Raw genomic sequence first — 14,644 nt, forward strand, 5'->3', positions numbered from 1 at the left:
GGGAACTGACACTTTTTTTTTTCTTTTCCTTTGGAGCAATTAGAAGAACCAGTTTCATAACTGCCACTACGTATGTTTTTCCAGAACATTGATCTCATGCAATTGTGGCATGCACTGAAGAGCTGTAACATGACATTCGTGAGATAAACAACTCACAGAGAAATGCTGTGCCTCAGTCACATACCTCAGCCTGGAGAACACCTGTAAGAGAGCAAGTCCAAAGTCAAGGGTGCTGCAGGAGGTTGAGAGTTTAGTGACATGACCCTTAGGTAAAATCAAATAAAAATATGAATGCGGGAAGCATATATTCCATACCCCCTCAATAGTGTCTAGGGGAACCTGGCCAAGGGTTCCAATGAGGGTGGCACTGGCCAGTGCAGTACATGCCCAAGTCAGCAATGGATGATGGACTGCCTTAGACAATGGAGGAAAGCATAGACTCCCTTGATGGATCCATCCCATCTGAAGAATGGCTCTGTCATTCCACTCATAGAGGTATAAAGAGGCCTTTCTGCAGGAGCGGCAAAGGGAGTTTCCTCAGACCAACTTCATCTAGAGTAAGGCAAGCTGGGCAGCCTGTGAAGCTGTGGCTTCCATGCTTGTGACTATGGTGGTTTTCCATTTCCCTGTCTCCTCCTCTGCTGTAGGACCATCTTTGCCCATCATCTTCAAGTGCTTGATGGAAGTAGATGAATTTTGCAATGCTTAATAGTACATTCCTCAGCAACCCTGGACATATGCAGTTACCACCCTTTCCCAATGCCAACACCAGATAGGCAGTGATTTGGCAAGGAGAAAATACTCCTGGGGCACCGATATACAATGATTGGTCTCAGTTCCAGGGGACCCCCATGTGCAGGCACCTGAGTATTTCCATTTGGGAACCTCAGCATGCACACAACTTACCCAGCTGCAACTGCTCTTTGGAGCAAGCACAGGTAATGTGTAATGCCACCAGAGCCCCTGAGCATGTGTGGTATTAAGCTTAGGCGGAGATTCATGTGGTGGTTATAAGTCTCCTCTAATGTGATTCAACACTTCACTTCCCTTCAAAGCTAGCGGGAGATGGAACTGTGTCATTGCCCCAAGTGTGCAAGTAAGAAGGTAGATACTTACATGTATGTATCTCTTGGCGACTCATCAATGGGAAGACGCTGAAGATATTTTCCCACACTTGAAGCCAGGAAGAAAGGATCCTCACTAAAAAGCTGATGCAGGGAGCACAGCTGAACCAAAGAGGGAACAAGCCTAAGCTCTGCAAAAAGAGCAGCATAGAACTCGACTCTGAAACTAAGAGCGCTAGAGGTGCACTGTTTAGTGCCTAGGCATGGTGACGCCCAAAGCAAAAAGTTAAGTCTCATGAAGAGCCACAAGCACAGTTCAGAAACAAGGCAAGTCCCTTGTATGCAGAGAATAAGACTGATGCGGGGAGATGGTGAGTGTGTCAGGGGGGAGAGTAAGCCATGGTTTAAGTTTCAGCTGATGTGCTCCAGATCCCTTAAATCGATACTGTGCCCTCTGCTGATGATGTATCAATAGAGTGTTTAGATATATTACACTTTTTAGGCTGAACTTACACGGTCGTGTAAGAGTGTAAGTACTTTTAAGACAGTGTTGATTATGAAACAAAGGAACCTTGATTTTAATTACTACAGTGAGTAATCTGAGGTACTTAGTGTTCTTCGATTTCAACAGAATGCAGACAGTGTACATTTTCTATGAAAAAATGAAAGGGTAGAAAGTATATTTTACTGCGTGTTACATGATCAATACACAAGTCAGCAAATTTGTGTTCATTACCATTCTTACAAGGGCTGTTTCCTTTGTAGAGGTGAGGTTGGTGTTCTGCCGTTGGGTGATGAAGGCTGAGGGAGCACCGGTGCTCAATGGTGGTGGATGAATGATGAGAATTGTTCACTGACAGGTCAGCATGGTTTACACAAGTCCTTGTTAAATCATTCTTTGAATGGAAGTGTTCATTTGCAGGACATGGGGACATTGGAGGTGGACTTGTGTTAGAGAGACTGTTCAGTGACATGTGTACTAGGGCTTCTTCGATGCAGAGTGAATCTTCACCACGTACACTTGCAGTCCTTGCATGTGACACAACCTGTGGGGGCATAGAGCAGAGAGAAGATATTGTAGAGATATACTTTAGTCATGCTTAGAATCTGTGTTCTCTTGTAGCTGCCAAAGTGGTCGCACATGCATTTACACTACACCATGTGGATGACCACATTTTCCTGGTGAATCGTCTGATTGTCCTGCCAGCAATGACTACATTATTATTATTTTTATTATTGTATTTATTGAGCAAGGCTCAAGCCTCTGGAAGCAACAGAGTGCTTTACAAACATCCAGGTAAGAACAAGGTTAGGGAGCAGAGAAACAAGGGTGTTGGGAACTTACAACAGGGGAGGGAGTGCACTTGTCAACAATGGATCTACTGATGGTATCAGTTATAGGCTATACATGGTTGACTCATCCACAAAGATTTCTCCAGAAGCAATTTGGATTGGTGCCTAGCAAACCTAGCAAATTATGCAGGTATAATAGTCTTGCTACTGACAGCAGCTTTTAAATAATGTCATGAAGCAATTCAGCTGCTTCTCCAGAAAGAGGTTGTGCGACCCCTTGTCTTTTTTCCAGATCTGAACACTAGCACGGGCACCTCTGTTGTTCTCATGTTAACTGGTGGTCTTCTGTCAGTGGTATGTCCTTGAGGATGGTTGGCTGTAGGCCAATTTGCTTTCTGTTGTATGCTGCCTGGCACAGTCATTGTGCCAGTGACATTTGATATTTAGGGGACCAGTAGATGTCCTTGTCGTGGTGTTGGTAGCTGATGTGTTACTCTAGTTTTGTAACACAGTACTACTCACAATTCTGCCAGTTCCAGTTGTGTCCGACTGCAGTGGCAGCTAGTTGTACCTTAAAACAGCCACAGGTTCTACACATTTCCCTACTATTGGATTTTTTGGCAGATTAAATCATGTATGTCCTGCCTCACTAGCAAACACCCCACTCTCTCTATTCAACAAAAATAAAATGAGTGTTGCAAAAGTCTCTCTCAGTTTGTAACTTACACTGAACCCTGGATACCAGGCAAATATTTCTTTTGTTTGAATGAATGAAATTGCGGTTGCAAATAAATGCTTATTTTATATGTCCCCACACAAAACTCTACCATGTCAATCTGTCAAGTCTCCCTCTCCTTCTCCCCCTCTCTCTATTTCTCTCTCTCTCTCTCTTCCCCTGTCCCTCTTTCTGCCTCTATACCTTAAAAGGAACCTATAACATTGTGTTGCAGATAGCTCTTTCAATTTGTGTTCCTTCACAAAAACTGGGACTCATGCCATGGCAATTATCACCCTCGGTGTTCTAAAATTTTAAATAATTTGTCACTGCAAAACCCTATCTCCATCAAGTTGTGTTCCTTCAAATGATCATGGCCTACCTCTCTGGCAAAAGTCTATCTTTAAGTTTTTGAACTAAATGAATATATATTTGACTCCCTGGAAAATATCACTTTCTTTTTTTAAAACGTATATTGGCGATTCAATATATCACTCTAGATGTCCAAACTGGCAAATACCTATCTCTACAAAGGACACATAGTATGGCACATGTAGGGCCATACATTCATAGTAGTTTTTCCAGTAATGCCAGGCCTTCCTCTTTTCCCTTTTCTTAATATTACAAGCTCCACTATCCTCCTATACACTTTACATCTGAACAAACTATCAAAAATCTGCAAAGGTTTGGTGATTCCTATTAGTATTGAAATCCTAGGAGTTCATAATGTACCCACATCAGTTCACCTGACACTAATAGCTAGCCCCATCAGCCGAAAAGCCTAGAGGAAGGACATCATGCCTGAATTCTGAATATTTTTAAGATTGACCTTGCCTGTTCAGGGAGTATGATTTCTATCCAACAGGATCATGTTTGGGCTTTAAATCTGAATGCTCGACACAATGGCCCCAACTGCAAATCATGTGTCTTAAACAGAGAGGAGGAAAAATGTAAAAGTGGCATTTGTGCACAGGCATCGCTGAAATTCAGCTCTGGGATCCCATGAGTTCAAATTACAAGGTCAGTGGTGCCCTCATCTGTGTTAGTTTGATCTGACATGAACTACTTCTGAAAAGTGTAAGGTAACATGTACCATCACAAAACCTTCACTAATAGAACAGACTTTCACAAAATAGAAACACTTTTCCATATTGTTTATTAAAATTGCAATGCAAGATAGACTTGGTGAAATGCAAACTATCGTTCTGGAAAATGGAAAAACAGTTTGTGGATCAATGTTTAGGACACGGAAAGGGCCAGGACCCTTACAAGATGCCCCCCAGGTAGAAATGGCATGCTGGAGTAAGGAGTCAGACAAAGGGGTGGCATGTTTACAACCATATTTATTTAAATAATAATGAAAAGGCCTCTCTTCCCCCATCTCTAAAGAGTTTTCCCTACTGAACTAAAGAAGAACTTGGGTGCTCATCATGAGTGATTGTCAAACTCAAAATGTCTGTTCTCTGTCCAGACTAACCTACTATAGCACTACCACTAAAAGACATTAACATAAACATCTCCCTTCTCCTGGTATAATGGATCATCCGTAGGGGCATTAGTCTCTGTTAACAGTTGAGGTTCTGCACTCACAGAGAATACCAGGAGAATGACTCCCTTCTCCTAGTCCCACAGTTCAAAAACTTTTATCTCCTACTGGACCATTTGGTCAGCCCCGAAGCTGCTGTTTAATAAACATTTGATTTAGTTTCTGATTCAACAATTTAGATGAAAGGACCAGGAGAATGACGGTTTTCTCCTGGTTCAGTTGGTTAGCCATTGGCTAACTTTGGACAATTTCCAGCAATCTTTGTGCTTCTTTCCAGGCTTCTATTAAGGCTTGTTTAAAAGTCAAACACTCCTGTGGTTTCCAACACAGTGTTATTTCTCTTCTTTCTTTCCCCTCCTCTTGTCGGTGAAAACAAGGGGAACTGTTCCTGTAGTGTTCTTGATCTCTTCTAACAGTGACACAGGAGATTGTTCTCGTGGCACTCTCTAGCCTGAATGTCTCTTTTGATGATAGAGTGTTGAGGGAGAAAACAAGGAACCATCAAACACAAATCATCTGTTCCCTGGTATATGCAAGATCGCTGATTCTTGACTGTACTTGTTACTGGCACGGTTTTCGATGAGTGGTGTTCCCATATATTTGGTTGTCTGTATCCCATTTTTTGTATAAATGAAATTGAGTTGTTTGATACTTCGGCTAATATGTTAAACATGGGGGTGTTTTCTAGAACACGGTCATCATTCCATCTATGAAATAGGTGCAGCATATGATTATCACAACACCATTGCGTACCATTGGATACATGCTAACCATTATAAATCTATTCGAAAATACAATGTCTATATAATGAAAGGTATATAGCTATTTTTCAACTGCCATTCCATTACTCAAATGAATAAAACTTCTCACTGGTTTCCCCGCCAATAACTTACTTAGTCTTTACACAACTGTGTCTTTGATATGCGCTGACGCAATTGCGTCTTCCTACACGATGACATCATGGCACGGATTGCTATTTAGTGGGGAACATTTTTGATGCACTTGATCGAATTGTCTCGCAATCCAGAACGGTTTGCACACCATCTTCTATATCCTGTAGACAAGATGGATGCTTTATTAACTGGCTAGAGTACTATATTGTCTGCCATTTCTTTGGCCAATATGTTACCATTGGATACATCTCTTTACAGGCATTATTGGCATAACCAAGGTATGGCACTGTTTTGAGGAGACGTGAGAGTTGGTTCCCACTACCAGTCATATGAAGCAAAATAACTACCTATAATTGATGAAACATTGAGGTAATGTATGTTCATACAACATACCTTTGTGACCATATATAACAGTGAGGGCATTTTAATTCATGGGCCATATTCTGTGATTTTTGTTTTGCATATGAGCCTTTGAGGGCTCCCTTGCATGTAAGTCATATCCAACATGACAATGATAGTAAGAATCAGGAATCAGGAGTAACCATGGCCAATTTGTCCAGGAACTCAGAATTTTATGCTGATATTTGGGGACTTTATTGAATTACAGAATTGAGTGTTATGATCAATAAAAATTAATATTGTGTTCCTCTCCCTTTTGTAGGATATCACTTCACATAGGATGGAATACGAAACATTGAATTTGTGATATGGAGAATTTGAAAGCATTGTGATTCACTCAAATACAATACAACACAAGTACAATACACTGTTGACATTGTTATCACTCTTATCAATCTATGAAGCTCCTTGGGAATGTCCAGCAATCTGGTGCGAAGAGAGGTCAGAAACATGTAGGGCAATTTAGAATACAGGGGGGTATATGTGTACACAACTGTATTAATCCAAGAACAGAAATGTGTTTGAGGGCTTGGGATAATAGTTTCAGTGTGAATATAACATATGGGTATTCAACAATACAGAGTGGTGTATGTGTACTATTAGCCCACCTTAGAGACTCCCAGCTCTTTTGCTGGACTTGGGACTTTTTAATTTTAACCCTGGAGTGAGTGGGACCTCTTTTTCACTCTCTCATGTGTTTTTACCTGATTTGGACTTTTGTGTTTTTATTGTTTTTGCAGTCTGACAAACTCCATAGGCATCTGCTTTTTGCACGGTGCACACAGCACCTTTAGTGCAGTGTCACTGATAATTCCTTTGGATTTCTCTTAATGTGTAAATACCTTTTCTTGTGTGGACTACAGTTCCCAAGAATAGTAAAGTGAAATTGACTTTACTTAACTTTTCTCTTTGTAGGTCCAGCACACACCATCTTATGTGGAGTGCTGGGGGGTTACTTAGTAGCCACTGATCCTACTTTCTCATGTAACATTTTTATGTTACCTTCACTACTTTAAATGGCTGGTGGCAGTGGTTTAATATTTCCTACCATTGTGCTTTTCTACTGCAGGCTGAACCCTCAGCTGCAGTACAGAACCCATGGGTGACCATTTTGTCAAAATGGTTCTGTCTTCTTTTTTTCCCATTTTCTTTTGGGAGGTCTTTCTTGGGTTTCACTCTGTGCGTTGAGACAGATTTGAGCCCTTTGTTTGTCTTGCCTTTGGCAAGCTTCAGCCCTGAAGCCTGCCCCTGGCTCTAGTGTGTCTGGAAGGACAGGATGTGAGGGAGGGTCCCGACACTCTCTTGTCCTTTTTGTCTAGGAATGCCTGAATGCAACTAGTCCTGATTGGCTGGCTGGCTGTGATTGACAGCCTAGGCAGTGCATGAATGGAAGAAACCTGCTTAAAGGGCGAGGGTTTTGGGACTACAGGCAGAGTCAACCACTGGGAGAAACACCCAACGAAGAAACCGCAAATGAAGCTTGCTGCAACCTCCTGGACCTGTGAATTGCCCAGTGAAGCCCTGCTGCTGTGCTGAACTCCTTTTTCACCTCGACAGAGAAGCTCCGGATGGAACAACCTCTCCTTTTGAGTTAGTGGGACCAACTAACCCGGAGACGAACTCCACTGGACCACCATCCTCGACTGGCTGTACTTCGTCATTGCTATGAGAGCCCAATGTCAGGGGTTGTGTGTCCATAGTCGAGTGCAGCATCTGCCATGGAACAAATCCAACCTAAAGCTCCAGGAGATTCCTAAGGAACATCCCGAAGCAGGTACTCCAGATCCACAGTCCCCCTCATCAGAGTGCTGGACCAAGGGAGCGAAGAGAGTCCAACCGTTGTCCGACATCCGCATCAGTATTGTTTGCTAAGTGCTGAAACCGTTAAGTGCTGCTGAACCGAAAAGAGCGTGTAGCTGCTGACGACCTCCCAAGTGCCGCCGCAGGAGCCCTCCAGACATCCTCCCTCTTGTCCCCACGACTGAGGCTCAGGAACAAGGGTCTGCACCACAGTAGCAAGACAGAATCCAGCTGGACCACTCTTCTTCAAACGAGAGGTACTGTTTAGGCTTGGAGTACTTACCTCATTGCCTTTAACCGCGCTCTTCTCAGTTGGGAATTGCATTGGCTTAACTTTTCGAGTAGATTTCAACTCTCTTCTCAAAGGCTTAACAGCTTGTGACCCTACAAGTGATTTTTCTAACAAACTCTCTAACTCTGTGTAAAACGTTGATTCAAGAAGTGCCTCAGATACATAGATTGTGTCCCAAATTACTTTGGCTGTCCTGGCTCCCTGAAGACTCCAGTCCATTGACTTTGATACTGTTTATCGCTCATAGGTGCTAGCTTGTTGTATACTGTTACTGCTGGGAGAGGCTTATCTAGATTTAATTGGAAGATTTAGTTGTCCTCATTCCTTCCCTAACCTTTCCTTTCTGCAACCTCAGAATCTGAAAAGTATACTAGTGAGATATTTAAATGCCATTACTGTCCTTGTGATTGAAGTCCCCTCAGGGTGTAGGAGTTGTGTAAGAAGCATATCCAAAGCTTTTCCACTAACTTGTTTTGATTCTGAAAAGTTATTTTAAAGTAGATTTACATTGTTACAACAAATTGCCTTTTTAAAGAACGCTTATTTAAAAATTGATGTTAATTAAATAAATAACTATTTATAACTGAAACCTTGAATTTAAGTGTTACTTGGCTACTTGTATTTACGGATTTCATTTGTACAGCTCTACAGCTCACATTTACCCATCTTGAGATAGGCCTGGCTGCTCATTCACACTACCAACTTATTTAGTACAGACCTATACCAAAAGGTGGGTTACCTAATACCAAGCAAATTCGTGTTGTGTAGTCTCACACAGTGTGACTACACAAATTCTTACCTAACATGTACACAACTACATTACTCGAAGAACAGACATTTGTATGACGTCTTGGTATAATTGTTTGAATGCAAATATAACCTGTATTAGTTAACAATGTTTTCAAAGCAAAATGATTTGCAACACATTTATCATGACAGAAATTCACTGAATCATACTATGTATTTTTAGCTTTGTGTAGGGCATTTGAGTGCTTATAGTGTATTTTAAGTGGTGTTGAATGACATTTTTAGATTTTTTGCAAAAGAAGGATATGTTCATTTGTTAGGACCAAAGGTTAGGACACAATGACAGAATTCATTGACTACCTTTTTTGTCTTTCCTTCGTATATTGACACATATGCAAGAATGCAACATCAGCAAAAGAGAGACCCACTTTCCATGACCATATTTATACAGGTTCTGAACCCAAGGAAAAGGATCACCTCAACAACAGCCTCATAGTACCATAACACCATACCTAAATGCAACCTCAAAACCAAGGCTCTTGTCACAAAGTCAGACAGTGGACAGTCCCCAACCCAGATCTGTCCTTACCACAAACTTGAACAAGTCTACTGTCATCCACAATGCGTTTGTTGGAACGATCCACAAGACCAACCAATATCTTCTCTTCTATGTCCTACTAGCTCAGACCCTGACCCATAGCAACCGTGGTTGGCAACTTGACCTCGGTGGACCCTGTTACCTGGGACAATCTCAGCCCAACTGTGGGTATAGATGGTGCCACTGAGCATGATTTTGGATGGATATTTTAATGTGAAGGGTATCTGAAGGGCAATGTTATACATTGGCGCATTGAGGATAATACCATTTGCAATGATGCCCATCCTAACATGCAAAAGGACAAAATGGACTAACCAGGTCACAAAAGTTGCACTACCCGCTGGCAAATTATATATCACACTTGGCGAGCAAGAAATGGTGTAATGTGTCCATGCGGAAAACTGAAGAGACCAGTAACATTAATCCCTGGTTAATAGCTTGCATGATATTTCCAACCCTGTATTACCTTTGCAACACTCTCTATGAAAGACCAGACAAAAACCATAGTAACCTTCAATGGGTTATATGTGATCTTACCGACCACAATAACAAAGTGGTAAATTTCATCGCAGACAAAACAGTGATTGTTTATTTTATATTTTTAATTTGGGGGTGTCCCCCTCAAAACCCTGTGTTTCCACCATTTTCAAGCCACCCCAACCCCATGCCGACCCATTTTAACCCCTTATCCCACTACCTTTTATATATTTATTTAATATTTTCAGTGTTTTTGTCCGCTCTGTTATGTACCACTCTGTTTTGTTTGCAATAAAATGATATCCTACTAGGGTAACATCTTGCCACCCACCATCATTAATATGCTCTTCAAGGAAGCCTTCCACCCAATCCGTACAATCATTAATGCATCTCTCACTTAGGGCCCCTCCCCCACTACCCCTGAAACATGACAAATCTTCCCCCTGATAAAGAAGCCATCACTGGATCCTAATGCCCTTAGCAACTATGTTTATACCACAAACCTTATTTTCCTAAACAATATCTGGCTGGCAAACATAAATGCCAACACCCTCTGACAGACCTAAAATTGTGTTGCAGAACGAAGACAGCCACCAGTTAAGTGGTGGACAATGAACTATGCATTGTTACGAACAGACACTCCTGCTTCCTGGTACTCCTCAATCTCTCTGCAGCCTTCAATACAGGAGACCATCAACCCTCATAAAAGAAAAACTGAACAAGTGTATAGGTGTCAGAGAGAACATTCTCTGCAGGTTCACCTTCAACCTAGAACACCCTCATAGTCTTGATATCTGAATGTGTCCAGATCACCACCTCTAACTGTCACCTTCAGAGTCTCACAGTGATTCATCCACTCACCTATGAACATAAACCTCTACATGGGAGTCCTTAAGAACGCTCCTCAACAGCCCCTTCATGCACATCCACTAGTATGCCTATGATGCCTAACTCTACTTGAAAATATTGTTCATCGAATGCATCCACCAAAACAAAGCCTGCCATGCCATAATGCACCCATGGTATCTCAAACTGAACCCCATCAAGGGGGAATTCCTGCACCTCATCAAGAACACTGAAAATGCCCGCATCCAGACCTGGCTATTTGCTGTAAACATAGAGGGCTAAACCTCATAGTTGACATCATGTGCCAAGTCTTTAAAATGACACATTGAAAACCACCCATGCATCAACACACACACAGAAAAGAAAATGGAGACACCAACCGTCACCTCGAAGAATATCTAGCTCTTTCTTACCTGGAACCAGCTTCAGATCTACCATGCAGACATTGTCCTATCTCACCTGGGTAGAGAAACCACCATGCTTACGAGCCCGCCAACCACCATCCTAACATCTTTGAGAATAGTCCACCACACCAATAACCATTTCATAAAACGTCTCCACAAATACAATAACATCTGCACTGATTGATAATCACAGGCTATTCCTAGAAGCACAAATCACTTTCAAAGCCATCTGCATCAAATAAAAAGCTGCCCCTTTGCACATTCTTGCCATCCATCAGGCAGCCAAAGTCACCAAGTCAGTCAGCAGTTAGTGAATCACAGAAGTCAGAAACTAGATACAATAGAGAGAAGAAATGCAAAAAAGAAACAACCAGTAAACAAGCATTCTCGATTCACACCCCAAGACTGTCAAACCTCATACCCATCATCAACCAACTCCCTATCACGCTGCTGCAGTTCACGACCTTCCTCTTCAATGAGCACCTTCTTTGCTCCCCATAATATATAATCTCAACTAAACCAACCCATCTCTTCATATGACCACTCTATACAGAGCAGCCCCTCTTCCATATCCACATGCCTCCCTACACTATCATGTGTTACCCACTAACTGCAAATATGAACTATTGCTACCCTAAATGGTGTGTCCAGAGCAAATATACATCGCTTTTCTAAGCTAGGTTCACAATACATACCCAAAATAAAGTAAATACGTTGTTGTTTAATTTGTCCTCTCTGTGAGACATGCCTGGATTCTTAATATAAAGTGCAGTTAGTTTAAATGCATTAAGGTTCAAGTTACTTACCTGTAACTGTTGTTCTCCAGCATGGGGTTGGCATGGATTCACATGCTCATGAATATTCCCCTGTCGTTAGGCTGGGAATCCCCAGCAAAAGAAAAAACAGTTTCACTTTCAAACTGTATTTCACCTCCAAACCAATCACTGTCCTCTGAGTCATATTGCTCCCATCCAATGACAGTCCTCTTTGTAAGCCCCGTCTCTGGCAGCCATCGTCAGCTTTGGTAAGCATGTAAAGTGGCCGTATGACCAAGAAGAGTCACAGAGGGGCTGGATCGAGGGTTCGCATGTGAATCTATGCCAGACCCATGCTGGAGAACAATCGTTACAGGTAAGTAACTTAAACCTTCTCAAGCATGGGGTTTGGCATGGATTCACATGCTCATGAATAATGAATACACAGCAGTACAACATTACACAACCACAGGAGGAATCAAGGCTCAACAGAAGCAATTAACTCTTACCTCTGTAACAGACTCACCTCAAATGAACAGGTTGCGCAGCACTGCTTGGCACTCCTCCCTGGAATCCCTGTCAACGCAGTAGAACTTCGTGAAGGTGTGCGTGGACCTCTATGTAGCAGCCCTGTAGATGTCTAGCAGGGCACACCAGACAGGTATGCCGTTCTTGCAGCGATTGCTCTTGTGGAGTGGGCTCTCGGACGGCCAAGCAGCGGTCAGTTCGCCAAACGATGGCAGTGTATGATTAAGCTGGAGAGCTATCATGGGATGGAAGCCTTGGACGAGGCCTTCCCATGGTTCACATGACCAGTGTTCACAAACAGAGAAGTCTTCTGTAGATTCTTTGGGCGCATCACACAGAACTTCAAGGCACAAGCAATGTCCAGCGATTGCAAGGCCCTCTCTGCCGGTGCCGATGGTTTCAGGAAGAAAACAGGCAACACCAAAGGCTCATCGAGGTGGAATTCCGACGGAACCTTCGGCATGAAAGAGGGGTGCATACGCAGTACCACCCTTGATTCGTGGAAAGTCAGGTATGGCTGCTTGCAGGATGGGACCTGGATCTCACCAACATGTCTGGCAGAGATGATGGCTACAAGGAAAGCCGTCTCCAACAAGAGACATTTCAGTGGGGCCTGAAGCATAGGCTCAAAGGTGTCCCCAATGAGTCTCATCTGAACCACGTGGAGTTCCATGCCGGGACAGGAGCCTTCAATGGCAGGAAGGATCGGAAAAGGATTTTGAGAAACTCCTTGACGAGTCTGTGAGACCACAGTGAGGCTCGCCCCGGGGACCTCCGGGGAAGGATATCGTTCCCACCAAGCTCCTCGGCTGGTGGAATCTGTGGGAAAACACCTGGCATTTGGAGTTCACCGCCGTGGCAAACAGATCAATCTGGGGTCTGCCTTATTCACTGAACAACTGATCCTGATGAAGCTCCCACTCATGGCAGGAGCGCAGTTCCCTGCTGAGGGAGTCTGCTATGGTGTTCTTGACTCCCGCCAGGTGGAGAGGGATGTGGAACATTCCCTGTCAGACGGCCCAGTGCCACAAGCCATGAGCTTCATTGGAGAGCACCGGGGATCCAGTGCCCCCTTCTTTCTGATGTAGAACATGGTGGTGGTGTTGTCCGGGAAGATCCTCACCACCTTGCCTTTCCGAGATGGTAGGAACGACGTGAGGGCCCAGAACACTGCCCATAGCTCCAGGATGTTGATATGCAGATCATTCTCTTCCGGCAGCCACAGGTCTTTGGCGTGCGCTCCCCAACCTTTCAGGGAGGCGTCCGTGGTGACAGTCTCCTGGTATGGGGGGTTTTGAAATCCTGTGGCTTGGGCAATGTGGGAGCGGACCACCCCCACCATTCTATCACCCGTCGGAACTCCACATTGAGAGGTATCTTGTCCATGAAACTTCTGGACACTTGTATCCAACGGGCATCCAGGAATTCTTGAAAGGGGCGCATCTGCAACCTGCAGAGACGGATGAGGTATACTTCTTCTCCAGCCTGTCCTGCTTACCTGAAGCCGTGAAAGGGTTTTTCACGAGGGCCAGTCCCTCCTCCCAAATATCGTCCAGAAAAGGCACAGCCATGATCATCTTTCTTTCGGCCTCTCACCTTTGGTACAAGAAGCCCTCCTTCTTAGTTTCCTCAGGCACCAGCTGAAATAGCTTGGAGGACCTGGCAATCATGTAGTGGGACTATCCCACCTCATGCGGTGGGGAAATCCTGTGCAGAGCATCCAAATGTGGCGATTCATTCTCTGCAGGGACGAAGTCTTCATCTTCATTTGTGCTCGTGGCCGAATCTTTCCCCGTCTCTGGGTCTGCCGGGGGTAGCGGCCTAACGCGGTAGATGAGGTTGATATGGGGCGTCAGGTGGAGCTTCCTCTTTTTAGACAGAGGTTGATCGGGGGCCTGGGGCACTACAGGTATCGGTGCCGGTGGCATTCTCAACTGGATCTCTTGACACCAAGGTGTGGAGAGTTGATAGTCCAATGAAATGTCCCTCAGATGAGAGGGAAAAGTAGGCAAACTCTGCCCTGCGCCACCAAGGTCGTCCTCATCGTCCTCTTGGACCATATGCATGGACTCTTGATCTTCGTTGTCCCTGGAAGACACCTCCATAGTTCAAGCGGCGACCCTGGAGGACTATTTCGGGGCCTCCTCGCCGCCCCACCCTTAATTCCTCCCTGAGGGTTCTGAACCGGTACCTGGGCTGGTGCCTTTACCCCATCTGGAGAGCCTGCAGTGTTTGCCAAGGCCTCTGCGATGGAGTTGGCGCTGTGGGAGCCAGGATACTTTCTGAG

At 43.9% G+C, this 14,644-nt stretch overlaps 1 protein-coding gene across 6 annotated transcripts in view; it reads right to left on the bottom strand.

The window, feature by feature from the left end:
- The window catches only part of ARHGEF28 (Rho guanine nucleotide exchange factor 28), a 1,591,074-nt gene that overhangs the window by 50,587 nt on the left and 1,525,843 nt on the right, over positions 1-14,644 (bottom strand). For all 6 annotated transcript variants that reach the window (XM_069627491.1, XM_069627492.1, XM_069627490.1 and 3 more), the window contains one exon: positions 1,801-2,110. In XM_069627491.1, coding sequence (XP_069483592.1) covers positions 1,801-2,110 — 310 coding nt within the window. The remainder of the gene's footprint in view (positions 1-1,800; positions 2,111-14,644) is intronic.

Source organism: Ambystoma mexicanum, chromosome 6p, assembly GCF_040938575.1.
Source record: "Ambystoma mexicanum isolate Mex_15411 chromosome 6p, UKY_AmexF1_1, whole genome shotgun sequence".
NCBI lineage: Eukaryota > Metazoa > Chordata > Amphibia > Caudata > Ambystomatidae > Ambystoma > Ambystoma mexicanum.